At 47.7% G+C, this 16888-nt stretch overlaps 1 protein-coding gene across 9 annotated transcripts in view; it reads right to left on the bottom strand.

Moving 5' to 3' along the window:
- CNOT4 (CCR4-NOT transcription complex subunit 4) overlaps positions 1 to 8324 on the bottom strand; it is a 681024-nt gene extending 672700 nt beyond the window's left edge. For 3 of the 9 annotated variants that reach the window (XM_078671728.1, XM_078671694.1, XM_078671749.1), the window contains exon 1: positions 8169 to 8324. Coding sequence is in view for 3 of the 9 variants with exons in the window: in XM_078671721.1 (XP_078527847.1) it covers positions 8099 to 8133 (35 nt within the window). In the remaining 6 variants the exon portion in view is untranslated. Of the gene's footprint in view, positions 1 to 8098 lie in introns of all 9 variants that reach the window. The other 6 variants (XM_078671721.1, XM_078671686.1, XM_078671703.1 and 3 more) reach the window with 5 other exon arrangements.
- Positions 8325 to 16888: the final 8564 nt, after the last annotated feature.

Below are 16888 nucleotides of genomic sequence, written 5' to 3' on the forward strand. Positions count from 1 at the left end.
GTGTTTGTGTGTGCGGTTGTGTGTGTAGTTGTTTGAGTGGTTGTATGTGTGAGTGGTTGTATGTGTGAGTGGTTGTATGTGTGAGTGGTTGTATGTGTGAGTGGTTGTAGTGTGAGTGGTTGTAGTGTGAGTGGTTGTATGTGTGAGTGGTTGTATGTGTGAGTGGTTGTATGTGTGAGTGGTTGTATGTGTGAGTGGTTGTATGTGTGAGTGGTTGTATGTGTGAGTGGTTGTATGTGTGAGTGGTTGTATGTGTGAGTGGTTGTATGTGTGAGTGGTTGTATGTGTGAGTGGTTGTATGTGTGAGTGGTTGTATGTGTGAGTGGTTGTATGTGTGAGTGGTTGTATGTGTGAGTGGTTGTATGTGTGAGTGGTTGTATGTGTGAGTGGTTGTATGTGTGAGTGGTTGTATGTGTGAGTGGTTGTATGTGTGAGTGGTTGTATGTGTGAGTGGTTGTATGTGTGAGTGGTTGTATGTGTGAGTGGTTGTATGTGTGAGTGGTTGTATGTGTGAGTGGTTGTATGTGTGAGTGGTTGTATGTGTGAGTGGTTGTATGTGTGAGTGGTTGTATGTGTGAGTGGTTGTATGTGTGAGTGGTTGTATGTGTGAGTGGTTGTATGTGTGAGTGGTTGTATGTGTGAGTGGTTGTATGTGTGAGTGGTTGTATGTGTGAGTGGTTGTATGTGTGAGTGGTTGTATGTGTGAGTGGTTGTATGTGTGAGTGGTTGTATGTGTGAGTGGTTGTATGTGTGAGTGGTTGTATGTGTGAGTGGTTGTATGTGTGAGTGGTTGTATGTGTGAGTGGTTGTATGTGTGAGTGGTTGTATGTGTGAGTGGTTGTATGTGTGAGTGGTTGTATGTGTGAGTGGTTGTATGTGTGAGTGGTTGTATGTGTGAGTGGTTGTATGTGTGAGTGGTTGTATGTGTGAGTGGTTGTATGTGTGAGTGGTTGTATGTGTGAGTGGTTGTATGTGTGAGTGGTTGTATGTGTGAGTGGTTGTATGTGTGAGTGGTTGTATGTGTGAGTGGTTGTATGTGTGAGTGGTTGTATGTGTGAGTGGTTGTATGTGTGAGTGGTTGTATGTGTGAGTGGTTGTATGTGTGAGTGGTTGTATGTGTGAGTGGTTGTATGTGTGAGTGGTTGTATGTGTGAGTGGTTGTATGTGTGAGTGGTTGTATGTGTGAGTGGTTGTATGTGTGAGTGGTTGTATGTGTGAGTGGTTGTATGTGTGAGTGGTTGTATGTGTGAGTGGTTGTATGTGTGAGTGGTTGTATGTGTGAGTGGTTGTATGTGTGAGTGGTTGTATGTGTGAGTGGTTGTATGTGTGAGTGGTTGTATGTGTGAGTGGTTGTATGTGTGAGTGGTTGTATGTGTGAGTGGTTGTATGTGTGAGTGGTTGTATGTGTGAGTGGTTGTATGTGTGAGTGGTTGTATGCGTGAGTGGTTGTATGCGTGAGTGGTTGTATGCGTGTATGGTGGTGGGGTAGGAAATTAAACAGCAATCGAGTTTTGCATGCGGTGACTGTTGCCATGTTTTCGCCGTGCCCTTGTTTATCCCCTTACCACATTTGCCCTGGAGTTTCGTTGGCTGTGCAATTTAAGGATATCCCTGCCTGTCTTGGCCCCCGGTAGCAGGGAGGAGAGCGCGCCGGACCGGTCGCGTGGCACTGCTATGGACCCCCGTGTTATTCTTCGAGCGCTGCTGATTGCCTCAGCAGACGTCCGGGTAATTATCTGCAGGTGGCGTTGCCTATAGCGCTGCCATTATTATAAAAATATAGACCCATGACAACATATGAAAAAGCCAACACACAGCACGGTACTAATAAAACATAGTTGAAACGCACTCACATGTGTGCGAGAGGCAGGCGATCATGTGGAGAAGCGTCCTCGGTTACAAACACCTCGTGTAACTAACAGCGGCAGCATTTTAAAACATTGTTTGCACTTTAAAACAAAGAGATTACGACAAACATATGTTAAGTTTAGAAGAAAGTGCCTGTATTTTAGCCCACCTTAACAGTACTACAACAGTGCGTTATAGAAGCCAAAGGAGGGTAGGGCTGGGGGAGAGTCAATGGCTGCAGCTCTACCCAGCATGAACCCAAACATCCCATGTACATTATAAACGCACCAAAGAAGACGCAGCCTTGGTTACAAACACCTCGTTTGACTAAGGCGAGAGGGGGAGGTGGGGGTGCAACTCTGTGTGGCTTGTGCTCTCCTGGCGCCTCTGGTCTGTTTACTGTTAACACATGGAATTCCAAAGCAATCATTAAGACGGATGGCTCCGTCTATGTTGTGCACCACTGGCGCCTTTTGTCTGTTTCCAGCAGAGAGGAAGGAGCTGGAGAAGCAGGAAACTGAAAGTACGGCCGGCCACCGGCCAGCCATGAATGAACCCCTCGGTTGCCTGCACAAAAATACGGGCATCAGAAGCAAAAAAAAGACGCTGCGAGGCAAAGAGAGAAAGGGACGCGGGCTCATGTTTGTTTGAGGAAATCAGAGTTTAAAAACGAAAGGCACTAATCTCTTGCTCTTTAAGTTCTAGACATGGTCGTTTTTTATGTTTAAATCAAAAGAACTTTTGGCATGCTTGAGATACTGTAAAGAAACATACGGGCATCAGAAGCAAAAAAAAAAAGACGCTGCGAGGCAAAGAGAGAAAGGGACGGTAAAACAAGACGGAGGGCATTGCTGTGGGGAGAGGGGGAGGAGAAATGCGACACGGCGGGGAGGGGAGGGGGCGGAGCGGGGAGAGCGGCATGAGGGTGTGAAAGCAGCAGGGGCCTGGAGTGCGGCTAAGGGAACTGAAGAAACGCGACACGGCAGGCAGGGGAGGGGGCGGAGCGGGGGTGTGGGAGGAGTGCGGCTGAGGGAAAATACATGCAAGCAGGCGGCTGGGGGCATGTGCACGCGCTTTTAAGCTCAATGCGCATTAAGCTTGAATTTCACGGGCACTGCAAGGAATCGCCACGATTCCTTGCAAGTTGGTTAAAGACTGTTTAAGCCCCAATAGTCTCGCAAGCTCGATGCGCATGCGCATCGACAGGCGAGACCTAAAAAACCAAGTAGTCCCAAAAATAACAAGGAGTCTGGACAGGAAAGGTATTGACAGTAAAATAACCAGTTAATACTTCAGAGGCAGTTGTCCTAAGGAATTCGATCACTTTCTTGGAAGTAGAAAATATTCCACTTGTACACTTATTGCCATATTTACACTTGCGTTACAAGACCAATCTACTGGGCCCAGGGATGCTTGTTACCTGTAAATATGCTGTAGATTATTTACATTATTATGTGAGGACATTAATAGGGCTGCAGGCAAGCAAGTGGGGACGACAAGGAAGGGTTCCTAAAATCAGCCATGGGTTTGAATCGCCTAGGGAAATGCAAGCGTTGCGCTTGGTACTTACACTCGCACCTTGGAATATGGTGCATACGAACGTGTGTCCCAGAGACTCACTTCGCTTGCTGCTTTGGAGGCACCTGGACGTCAGGGGGAGGGTTAGAAAAAATAAAATTGCTATGTGAGGGCCGCTGATCCATATTTTTTGTTGGACAGGACTAGTCTTACAGAAGCTGTTATGGGAACACTGTGGCTCGGAAATATACTAAACTGGAAAACGGCCAAAAGGTCAAAAGGAGTGTTGGACCCGGCCTCATGGCGTGGTCCTACCCCTCCCGCATGGAGGGCCCAGGCCGACATCGGCCCTCCACCCAGCACCCCTTTTGCCCGACACTGCACGCCCCAACATTGCTGGTCCGGTCACCATCCCGGACCCCCCCTAACGGCCTGGCCCCATCGTGGGCCCCTCACGACCTACGCACGAGGCCGCGCCCGACTCCATCTTGGGCCCACCACGTCACAACCACGTGGCTCCGGCCCCGGCCCCAGCGAAGCCCAGACATCGAGGCGCCAAGATCTACCCAGGTGGTCCAGTGGCCACTCGACAAATCCCGGAGGAGGGGAGTTTCGATGGCCCTCCAACCGTCCCCGGACGCCTGGTATCGATCACCCCCGGCATCCCTGGATGCTGGCTCCACCCCCCTGCTGGGTGTCTGGACACCATCTTCCCGGCCCCTCTGACCCCCAGGCGCGAGGGTCCGGACATCAAAGGACGCCAGTCCTATATCTGGGCCAGCCCCGGAGTAGGACGGCAGTTGTATCCTGGACTGGAAAGCCCTACTGACGCTGTCACGGCCGACACCAGAAGACTCATTACCTGTAACCTGACGAGACCCTGAGAGCCTGCTGGCGCTGCCGCGGCCCACCTTTGCCGAACCATCTTGAGAGCCTGCTGGCGCTGCCGCGGCCCACCTTTGCCGAAACATCTTGAGAGTCTGCTGGCGCTGCCGCGGCCCACCTTTTGCCGAACCATCTTGAGAGCCTGCTGGCGCTGCCGCGGCCCACCTTTTGCCGAACCATCTTGGGAGCCTGCTGGCGCTGCCGCGGCCCACCTCTTGCCGAACCATCTTGAGAGCCTGCTGGCGCTGCCGCGGCCCACCTTTGCCGAACCCTCTTGAGAGCATGCTGGCGCTGCCGCGGCCCACCTTTGCCAAACCATCTTGAGAGCCTGCTGGCGCTGCCGTGGCCCACCTTTTGCCGAACCATCTTGAGAGCCTGCTGGCGCTGCCGCGGCCCACCTTTTGCCGAACCATCTTGGGAGCCTGCTGGCGCTGCCGCGGCCCACCTCTTGCCGAACCCTCTTGAGAGCCTGCTGGCGCTGCCGCGGCCCACCTTTGCCGAACCCTCTTGAGAGCCTGCTGGCGCTGCCGCGGCCCACCTTTGCCGAACCATCTTGAGAGCCTGCTGGCGCTGACGCGGCTCGACCTCTCGGAACCCCCGGCTCGAGGATTGAGAGCTGCGTGCAGGGTATCCCTTCCTGCCCCCATACCGAGACTGTCCCGCTACCCTGTCCCTTTTACGAGACTCTACAGGTCCCTCGATCTGCCTGTATATACCACTGAGACCCAGCCACCTTTATTCTTGATAAAGCCTAAGAACTTAACCTCTTGTGTGGTGTCCGTTTGTAGTGTTGTGGTTATCCTGCTGTACGATCCTAGGAGAGGACCCTCACCCAGGAGGCCTCTCAGTAACGCTCGGCTACTTCTTGACGGAGAGGTGGACCTAGGGGTGGTCAGTCAGACATCTTCTGGCTCCCCCGGGATCGCCATTCTAACAAGGAGTCACTTTGAATAGAGTAGGGCCACAACAATCACAGATCAGTGGTCTATCCTGGTCAAAGCTCGGCTGTATGCATCCATCAAGCCAGCACTGATGGCAGCGATAGCAGTGCCCCCCACACTCACCTCAATGCCCACAGATCTGACCGCTCCATTGCTTCTTCCTCTCTCGCCGGCGCCTCCCTGAATGTCAGCTTTGCAAGGAAATTAAAGGCCATAGCCCGGCGCTGTGAAGCCCAAGGGCTGCAGGTAAAGCTACTAATACCGGACAAGACACAAGCTATGTAATGTGTAGTGATTGTCCCATAAAACATATTACATGGTGAGGGGTTCAGTAGAGTTCCCGGGCACACCGACCCTCTCACTGTGACAGTCATAACCGCCCCGATCCCAACACATATGTATGAAGCGGTGCTGCGCTCAGTTTTGAAGTAAAAAAAAAATAAAATTGTGGTGTCCCTGAAGTGGACGCCGCGCTCAACATAAATGTACAATATAAATAAATAAAGTGAGCGATGTGCCCCTAGCGGGCGCCCCGCTCATTCAAGTAATCAATCAAAAACATACAATTTAGAGCTCATTGCGCTGCAGCCGCCATTGTCGATTTTAAAAATAGTGCTCACCCATCAGATAAAGCCCACTGTGTTACACAGCAAGTAAACGATCCAGTCCGGATGGCAGGCCCCAAAAGGAGACATGGCGGTAACAAAGAAGCTTCATTTTCAATCAGAAGCCAGCGTTTACCATAATCGATGATGCCAGACAATAAAAAAAAAAAAAGATGGACGGGGATTCAACTCCACTTCTAAAACCTACCCTACTACAATATGCCTTGCAGAGCGAGCAGCGAAAGCGCTGCAACACTAGGTCTGCGAGACCTAAAAATGATTAATCCCTGACAAGAAAAAAATATATAATACGTTGAAACCTTAACATTCAAAGAAAATAAAAAGGCAGCAATTAAGACATAATTACAATAATGTTTCCATCCTTTACGTGGAGTGCCTTTAATAGGTCTAAAAACCGAATGCAATGGGTCCTCTTTAAAACTTACTGGGCAACGATATAGCCGGCGTTCCAGCGAAAGAACAAGAACATGATTGGGGCAATGGGTATTTCAAGGAAAGAGAACCACGCTTCTCTACACTATGCATGACCCTTTTGTATAATGTGATAAGTAGATATTGCGGGGTTTACGTTAGGAGTGCAGAAAATAGAACTGACGAATCTTTCAGAACAACAAAGTAAGTAAAGTATGGGACTCGCTCTAGAAAAGTGAGACCGTCACACTATACAGTGCCATACAAATCCTGGCACTGGAGGCCAATAGCTACCTACGCCTAACTAACATACTTCGGAACTTGACGGGGCATGTTTATCATTTAAGAATAAAGAACAAACAAAAAAAATGCGTAACGTTGCGGCGCCCATTGGACACGAAGAATAATGCACCCCGTAAACACTCGCGCAATAGAGCGCATTAGTTATAAACATACATTAAAAGACCGGCGAATGTTTACACTGGAATAGTTACACGTGGTAGCGGTGACCCAGTCACTGCTCCTGAGGAAGCAATAACTCCAGGTTACTGAGCCTGTTCCGCAATTTGTGGGCATGGCTGAAAATTACTCCTGTCTAATATGGAAGGAAGTGACCGAGGGCTATGCCTAGGATCGGCGTGTCTGCATAAAGCGCAGCCACTCATACGCCTCCCAAAAATAGACAGGTCTAATGGCACTCGATCTTCAGCTTCAAGGCTTGATCAGGGATAGTAGGCGGGGCGGCCAAACGCACGGGGTAAAGAAGTATCGAAAAGCAGTAGATGGGAATGCCATATGTCAGCTGGTAATGACACATCGCGGAAGTGGATATACACGGATTACCAATTCTAAAGATTGGATGCAAGGGCACTATGGTCTCACGGAACATGGAAACGGTTTACAAAAATGAGGGTCTTTGAGAAGTATACCATCATTGTGCTTAAACCCATTGTACGTGATGGTGGGATGGAACTTTTTTTTTTTTTTTTACTCCAGTCGTTGAAAGCGTCTTCGTTCAGAAACTCAATGGAACACAAATCACACTGCCCGAGCCCTCGTTCTTATCCTCTACATTGCTACTTACACCAAACCGCTAAATCTAACACACTTGCCACTTTCCCATCACAAGGTGCGTTTCTTTCTGCTCCCAGAGTGTACAGAGATGTTAAACAAAGCGCATGCTTTATGGTTACAATTATAAACACTGCTGCATCCGACAGCGGTCAGTCAGTAAAGTATCTGCACTCCACTGAAGCGACACTCTGCTGCGCACTCGAAATTCCAAACATTGCGTTACAGTAAGTGGTGACAATTAAACTCAACAATATCGCAATACCATATACGGGCCTCACGATTCAACCGAACGTTTCCAGTACATATGGGAGGAGAAATAACCTTAACTGTAACAATCTAGACAGCTCTAAACACTGAATCTGACATGTCCTGGAGTGGTTTAGTAAAACCAATAAATCCCCATGTAATATTAAAGGGGAGTCCCCAAATCAAAGACTTTGTGCAGCTTGTAGCGTCACGCTCAGGAAGAGGAATGACAGTTATACAGGGGCCTTCCAAGCTGGGGTTTCTTGCTTTGTAGGACACATCAGTGCTACAGATGACACAGACACTACTACTCCCCTGTACTGCCAAACCACATGAGCACCCCCTCTTTATTCCACACTACCCCCTCCCCGAGAGAAATGTGCCATTATGATCCTTCCCACAGGACTGTCCCTCTCCGCCCAAGACTGGAGAGGTTGTACCAGGCCAGCCCATAATCCCTCTTCACTAATGTCCCCAATTGAGCCCCTCCTCATCGGCCCCTCCCTAAAGTACCTCCACCCCCGCGCCCCTCCCTAGTAACTCTCCCACCTTACTCTCCACATCAGGCAATGGAGAATGAGCATAGGCAGTCCATGACTATGGTGAAGAATTCCCGCACCTGTCCGTCAGTATTGTGGCTCCTGTTGGATGCACTGCCCCAGGTCACAGCTTGGACTGCCTCTGTACGGGGTATTCAGCGCCTTACGGCCACCATCTTACATTACAAGATCCTACCCGGGTTCGTACTGATGCGCGTGCGCAATACCACCCCTCTACGTACCACGCATGCGCAGCATCCACATTGCGCGTGCGCATCCCTACGTCTTCATTTAGTTATCCCGTAGAGGCTCACAGGAACTGTAGTTTCTAAGGTGGACAGAAGCCTCTCATAACGGACAAGCAATAATTCACTGTCCGCTCACCTAATGGTGGCCTGTTTCCACGACGTCTGTCCTTAAAGTATACCAAGTACAAAGAGACACTATTGGCACTAATCTGTCTCCGCACTGTTGTCGGTCAACCAAGTGCTCCCTCGCCACAAGTGCCACTAATTGAAAATGGTTGCTGGGACTTGTAGTCCACATAAGAAGACTCGGCGGGAAGACGAGAAGAAGAATGCACTACAAGTTCCGGTAGGCACAGCTTTGCTTTTCGTTCCTTCTGGGGTCCTCAAAGATAAACTTCCGCCTCGCTGTAACTATCGTTAAACAATCACAAATAACGTCGTTTTGTTCAAATTGAACTTGAAAGGTTTTACTTTCTACCAAGCACAACAACTGGCAAGAGGAAATTGTTCAGATGAAAGGATAGATGTGTTTATCCAATAAAATAAATTGCGTTTATTCAGGCTATGATACGAACACCCACAGCGCGAATAGACAGAGGAGACAGACTTAAGTATGCAGTGCTAACTGTTAACGCTGGGACGTACATGTTGTTAGCTAAGACTGAAACTGGTTTTAAAATTACAATTTGTTGAAATTCAACAGATTATAAGGCAGTTTAAAATACACCGATCATAATATTTTATTGTATCTTGTACAATTTTAATAACTTACTACATAATATCCATTATCGTTTTAGTGTACTTGGGAAATAGAATGTTGTGTATAAAAAGAGTTCTAGTTTGTATGGTCAAATTTGAAAGATGCCGTAAGAACGGGGTATCTGTTTTATGTCAGTTAGAAGTTGGCTCTGCAACGTGTATCCCGATTTTTTGGGTTTAAATTATTTTTATTTAATCTTACAAATTACAAGAACGAAAACGATAATCGCAGCAGTTCATGTAGGAAAATATGCCACAGCCGAGACACGGTATCAATAAATGTGTATAGAACTTGGCAATGAATGTGGTAATAGGAACGAAAGGTGGACATGGAGCAGGTACGTTCAAGAAGTTTTTATCACAAGTTGCAGAACTCCCGAATATATGCTTTGCCTTCTAAGTCTTGAAACGTCCAAATGTAACAGAACAGCTGGCAACTCAAAGATCAAAAGGCACGTGCTGCATTCTTGTAATATCTAATTCTACATTAGTCTCCATCCTTTCCTGAAGATCTCCTGCTCCCACTCCTAAGAGAAGAAGGGGGTTAAGAGAAGAGAGATGAAAGCACCAAAACTGAATATTTTGGCAACTATTATAGTCCTGTTCCCTTGTTATAGCTCCATAAAAAAATTATTGTCCGGAGATTGTCATTTTTGATTTGTGTTTTTGTATCATTAGAGAGGTAATTTAGCTTGGGTAGACCTTGCTAATCTGGGCTGAATGTTTCTGCACTACATTTTTATCAGCCCTGCCAAGTATCACGCATCAGGTGTGACACTAATGCATTTCAGTGTGGTGTTAGCGCATCACCGCACTGAAATGCATTGTCACACATTTTTGCCCTGACCTGACAGCTCTGAAACTGGCTGCCTTAATCTCTGCCAGGTGCCGCGCGCTGGTGCCTCTGACACCTGGGTGCTGGGCGCAGCAATTCATTGCCAGCAAGCTCCGTATCTAACAGTTCAAGATCTGACGTGCACTGACTGCTCTCAGTGCTACAATGTTACATTTTTTCTCTGCCCTGCTTCCTAGAGACTCCGGCGAGGCTTCCCCCTCGCCTGGCTGCTGCAGTTAAATTGTGTGTTGGCAACTTGGCTGTGGCGCCATGTGGGGACGCGACGTCACGTCCTGTGCCGGGAGTTAAATTGGAGGTGGAGGCCTGCTGCTCATTAATGGTTAGCGGGTGGCGCCGGAATCATGGGTCAGAATACTTTGGGGGCAGAATACTTCTTTCCGAACCGGGAGCGAGTGAGAGTGCTGCAGCTAGTGACTGAAGTCACGTCACATCACAGAGTAACACGGATTGCAGTGGGGGGGGGGAGTAAAGGCAATCGGCAGAGTTGTGGATACTTTTCTTCGCACCTCAGCTGTCTGGCTGCCGGCGCTCCTCTCAACAGGACCAATGGGCCCTGCTTTCACCCGCCGTTATGTAACTGCACAACGCAAATGGCTGCTGTACACAGAAACATCAAGATAAAGATCAGGACCAGCTGGGTGAGTTCGCCCCCTCCCCGGTTCCACTCCCAGAGTCACTGGCACCAGGCAGCATGTCGGCAAGCGGGAAGGCCCGATCCCAGCCCATGGGGCTTGACCTCAGCAGCCGCAGTTTATTCTGTAACCTGTTCCACCAGGGAGATCTGCATCAATGGCGGGCGCAGCAACTAACAGAGTAAGTGATTAAAGTGTGACTTGTTTATCGGCTGCCTAATTGTGACAAGGCGGACCTGGATAATCCCTTGCATCATGACAATCTCCAACCTCTGTTGAACAACTCATTCTCCCTTTTCTCTACACAGCAATTAGAGAACTGGAAAGGAAACGACAATACCCCAACCAAACCCAAGGCCGATCCACAGGAGGAACATTGTTTCTTTAATTGGGCGGAACTCGAACAGGAACATGCCCACGGAACCTGAGGTAAAACCCAGAGACGAACACACACAGGTGTGTTCATCACCCAGAGGCGGAGTAGTCGAGTGGAGAGGCAAGGAGAGCGAAGGAGCAGAGTGGAGTTCAGAGGCGGAGAAGAAGACCTGAGGAGAGTGGGGAGCGACGTCGGGAGGAGACCGAAGAGCAGGAGTAGAAGACGACAGCGACGAGCCAGGAGGCCAACGACAAGGCGCTTCGCCCTGCCACACTTCAAGGTAAGTGTGGCTCTCGCAGGTAAGGTCACGGTTTGCGGGCTGGGCGGGTCTTAAGAGGTCTAAACCTCCCTGAAATCTTCACACGGACATCCTCTGCACTACCCCCCCCCCCTTTCACAGAATCGGCACCTTGTATCTTTGTGGTTTGCTGTGCACACGTGTGATCCTCACCCCCTTCCCTCGGCACTGCGAATAGTTCACTGGACTGAAACCTGTCCCGTATCTCTTTTCCTTTCATACCCGGAAAGTGAGCGGAGCGCAGTCACGGCCGAATACAGCACTACAAGTCCCAGAAGCCCCCGGGAACGGCGAGGAATCGGAACAGAGAGGCGCAAAGACAGACATACTATACCAGAGACAGAGACTGAGATTCCCCTCCCATACTATCGGAGGGTGATACACCGTAGACGTTTGTTAAAAACAATAAAACCTGCGTTACCCTCAGCATCTGTCTCCGCGAATCTGTTCCCATCGCCACACTAATGTACTTTCCTTTTTGAAGCGCGTCATTCAGCCAGCAGCCTAAAATTACATAGAGCACCTCTGCATGCAGTCAGTCTGCACAAAGTTGAAGTCAGCAGCCCTAAAATGCTTAATTATCAAGCCGACCGGCCTCTCTGAGTGAGTGTAACCTTTAAGGTCTTCTTAAAGTTCTGGACCGGCAGGCAGTTTGACCCAAGGGCGCCGGCGTTGCCTTTATTTCTCTGGCCGTGGGTTAATATCCTGCTGCGCAGTGTTGGCCCACTACATCTTGAACAGTTTTATAGCTAGTGCAAATTCGACCGAAGATGTTGTTGCAGTGCTATCATAGTAGGAAATACTAACCAAGTTTCTATTTTTAGACATAATGCTCGAAAAGCTGCATTTTACCTTTGGAGCATATTGGCATCTCAGCCTGTGAACCTTCGGAAAATACTCTGGCATTTAGAAAATACAAGCGTCCCAATCTTCTATTTATAACGTGGTTTGAGAAACGAAAGCATTTTTTAGGCGGCAGAACTGCTTTAACACTCAGCCTGTCTTCCCCCAACATAACAGACACGCACTCGCCTCTGCCGCAGCCCTCGTGGTTTTCTTGAGGTGATGTTACTCGCTGGTTAAGATCAAAAAGTGGATTACTGAACACCTCGAGCAAGTGAGATAAATGCCACTTGACCCCTGTGATTGGTAACTTTGCTGGCTAGTACATTAATTGACTGAGCCCTATTAGGTTTTACAAATACGTTTTTTTCAAAAGTCTGTGTTTTCCATGTTATTGCCCTCCCCCGTTTTTCGGTCTTGGCAGTAAATTGTACTTTAATGTCAAAGGGGATTCGCTAGAGCACTGTCGTTTCCAGCTGGTGGCATCCCTACACCTCCAAGCTGAAATATGTGATGTCTTTAAAGCCCCGTGAACTTGACTTGTTCATTCATTTCCTCAGTTTCATAGGAAGAGTTTCAGGACCTAGTTGTTAGGGGGGGATATTTTTACCACAGGATTGCACCATGCACATTTCTGCCCCGGTTGTGAAGTGTGATATAAGCTGGCCATAAAATTGTTTTAAACGTAATTCTTCCAGCAAAGTGCTGCCAGTGAAGAAATGTAGTTTGTGTTTAAGCCATACACTTAATTCCATAGGTCATGCATGCCCGTTTTAGAGACCCCCCATTTTTTTCATCCCAGGAAAACCCCTAATGTCAAGGTCTTCCATTCCTGGTGCTTTGCATACGTTTTAAGATGATCTTAGTTTCTTGTTGCTCAAATGGGTGTAATTGCTGCTATTTATATGTTTTCCCCTCCTTTTCATTGCTTGATTTTGCGCGCGAGAAAGTGTCACTCATAGTTGATGAAATGTCACTCATAATTTCACTGAAATTCCTAAAATGTCACACATAGCAATCTGAAACCTTGGCAGCTATGTTTTATAAATGACAGATGTAATATTTCAGGAACCATGAGACCCATATATATATTTTTAAGGAGTTTTATATAGAGCCAACTTGACCCAAAAGTATCGGAGCGCTTTACACGAGCACCAGTTGCGTTTCATAAGGACACATTCATTTTTAGTAGGCACATGGACATTGAGTGATTTGACCAGAATCACAGGATGTTGTGTGTCGTAGCCGAGACTGGAATCTGGTTCCCCAGCTCCGAGGTTGACCGCCTTAGCTGTTAGGCCACCTCCTCTCCTCATACTTCATTTTGGTACACAAAAACACACAAAAAGGAGTGCCTCAATAGTCCAACAATTGTATGTAGAGCATGTTCTCTGTTTTGTTTTCTTTTCCTTTCATAAAAAAACACAAAATTCAATGGTGTCTATCCTAACATACTCTACTTCAAGACCAAAATAACATGGGAGCTATAGTATGAAGTGTCAAAACAATTCGCTTTATTATTCTTCAAAACATCAATTTAGCCCAGCCAACGCATTTAATCCTCAACAAGACCTCATCAGGGTTTATGTATTACTTTGCAGCAATATCACATCAAAGTCTAAGTGTGAGGGAATCAGTTTTCCCAGAGACTCTTGGAACACTCGTATCGCTCCTATATTATCGTAGAACAATAACTGAATGCCGCATATTTATAATGTAGCTAATTATCCACACCCCAGTAGATTCTGTAAGCTCAGACTGGGTAGCACAACACCCCCCCACCATCAGGTACCTCATGCCTCATGTTACCAGGTCTGAGCTTACAGAACCTAATGGGGTGTGGATATTAAGCTGCATTATTAATATATGGCCTTCAGTTATTGTTCTGCGATAATATTGGAGTAATGCAAGTGGTCCAAGAACCTCTGGGAGAACTGATTCCCTCACACTTAGACTTCGATGTGATATTGCTTCAAATAAATACCGATGAGGTCCTTTCAGAGGACGAAAAGCATTGGCCAAGCTGATTCATTGATGTTCTGAAGAATAATAAAGAGAATTGTTCTGAGACTTTATACTACGGCTCCCATGTTATTTTGGCCTTGGAGAAGAGAATATTGGGATCCACACCATACAATTATGTGTTCTTCGTGAAAGGATGAAAAAAAAAGCAAACTCTATATTACCATTGTTAGACTCTTGAGGCACCCCCTTTTGTGTGTGTTTTTCGCTGTTCAGTTGTATTGGTTGTTGAGTAGTTTGACCATTAGACGGTGAGTGCCTACAACTATTACCATACGAAACTAGCATTTGTGCAGCCATTCGTAGCCATAACTACTCTTGCTTTGGGATTATTTGTACTTTAATTTGGTGTCAAACATAGGTTTTGGGGGTCAAGTAGTCTTAAAGAGACAAAAAATAACTCCATAGAGCAACCTTTCCGCCATTTTCCAAAAATGGCTTCTCTATAATGATGTGTTTTAGCCATCATTTTTTTTGCCAAATCTGTTTTTATTGTTTTTAAGGTTACATTTGACAGCACAAGCACCACATGCAATGGCTCACAGTCATGCAGAGGTTGTTCGTCAAGGCGTTAGCGCATGGCCATGGTGTTTTACAAGTATGTATGTATGTATGTATGTATGTATGTATTTTAATGCTTGTTAAGCGCAGCTGTCACCCAGCGGGTATCCTGGCGCTGAGATCAGTTCCACCATCAATTCTACAAATTATTCTGCTCTAGGGAAAAGAAAAGTTTTAAGGTCCTTTTTAAATAAAATCAAATTTGGACTGCTCCTCAGTTTTAGAGGTAGAGTGTTCCACATTGTGGCGGCCGTAAAACTAAAGGCGCGGCCACCCATTCTCACTCTGTTTATTCTAGGGACATTCACTAGGAAAGCTGAGGCGGATCTCAGAGGTCTGGCAGCCTGATACCACGAAAAAAGATTTTGCAATGGTATTGGTCCTTGACTATGCAGTGCCCCAAAAACCAGGCACATAGCTTTGTAGGAGATCCTCTGCTGGACCGGCAGCCAGTGCAAAAATGCCAGAGCTCCCGCAGAAGACGCCGAACGAGGTAGGGATAGGGCTAGTTTAGCCGCCATATTTTGAACCCTCTGTAATTTGTGGATCAAAACTTTTGGGGCTCCTAGAAGTAGTGCGTTACAGTAGTCTAACCTACTGAGGATAGTACTACGCACTACTTCTACTCTGGCATCCCGCGGGAGAAGCGGCAGTATCCTCCGTAAAGCACGGAGCAGGCCCATACATGTCCCAACAGTCCTGTTCACCGAGGCATCCAATTGTAGGTTCGACTCGAACATAACTCCCAGATTGCGGGCCGAGTCTGCTGCCTCCACCGAGCCTGGAATTGAGCTAGGCCAAAAATCTTCCGGCAATGGGCGAGGTAGTCGGTCAGAAGAGCAGTGCAATATCTCCGTTTTTGTGCCATTGAATTGAAGTGAATTGGCTTGCAACCACTTTGCTGTGGCCGACATACACTGATGGAAGGTGTCCCTCGACACTGCCTCTGAACCCTCAAAAGAAAAAATCAATTGGGTATCATCGGCGTAGTTGATGACTTGAATGCCGGAAGATCTTATAAGTTGTATCAGGGGGCGGAGGTACAGATTAAAAAGAATTGGACTTATCGCCGAACCCTGGGGGACACCCTGGTTCACCTGACGTGTAGCAGAGCGGAACGGTGGTAATGTTACTGCCTGTTGTCTGTTATCCAGATATGATGATAACCAAGCTAGTGCTGAGCCCGTTATTCCCGCATTACCGAGACGGTCCAGAAGGACCTCATGGTTTACCGTGTCGAACGCGGCCGACATGTCAAGCAGTACTAAAAATGCTGACTTGTCCCTGTCGACACGCGTTCGCAGATCATTCAACACGGTAACCAGAGCAGTCTCAGTACCATGGCCCGGTCTGAAGCCAAACTGAGCTACATCCAGACTGGAGTTGGATTCCAGGACATTGGCCAAGGCTCTCGTAACCCACTTCTCTAAGATCTTTATCGCGAATGGTAACAGCGAAATAGGCCTATAATTGGCTGGGCAGAGGGGGTCCAAGGTAGCCTTTTTTAGCAAAGGTGTTACAATAGCCAATTTCCAGCAGTCTGGTACAGATGCAGTAGCTAACGATTGGCAACAGATGGAGTGGAGCGGGGGGAACAGCTCGTCCTGGAAGGCCTTCCAGATCTTGTGTGGCATGGGATCAAGAGGAGAGCCAGATGATACACAGTTAGCCAGAGCACAAAACTCCTCCAACGAGGGTATTGGAAAGCTCGGCAGCTGACAGGCAAGCTCCTTGTTCATATTTGACTCCAAAGCCAGGTGACCTGGGAACACAGAGGGACAAGAACCAGATGACATCGGTTGCGTAGAGCCCTCAAGGCCCTTCAGAATGTTCCTAATTTTGTCATCAAAAGCTGTGGCTAAAGAGTCACAAAGCTCCTGTGACACCGGAGGAGATGGTGTGGCACATGTAGGATTGGCTAAGCTCTTTACCAATTTGAACAGGGTCTGAGATTTGTTCGATGCCTTTGCCAATGTCTCTTCCAAGAATTTGGCTTTGGCATTTCTTAACTGGAGCTTATATTCTAGTAAGATACCTTTGTAGGCGGCCCTGTCTTGCTCTAAATACCCTTTCCTCCATGTGCGTTCTGCTTGTTTGCAGCGCAGCTTTGCCTGGCCGAGTTCCTCGGTGAACCAACCATTGGTCCCTCTGGATCTATCCTTCAGTTTCCGTAGGGGTGCTACCTCGTCCAAGGTTGTTAAGATT

Source organism: Lissotriton helveticus, chromosome 1_1 (assembly GCF_964261635.1).
Source record: "Lissotriton helveticus chromosome 1_1, aLisHel1.1, whole genome shotgun sequence".
In the NCBI taxonomy this organism is placed as follows: domain Eukaryota; kingdom Metazoa; phylum Chordata; class Amphibia; order Caudata; family Salamandridae; genus Lissotriton; species Lissotriton helveticus.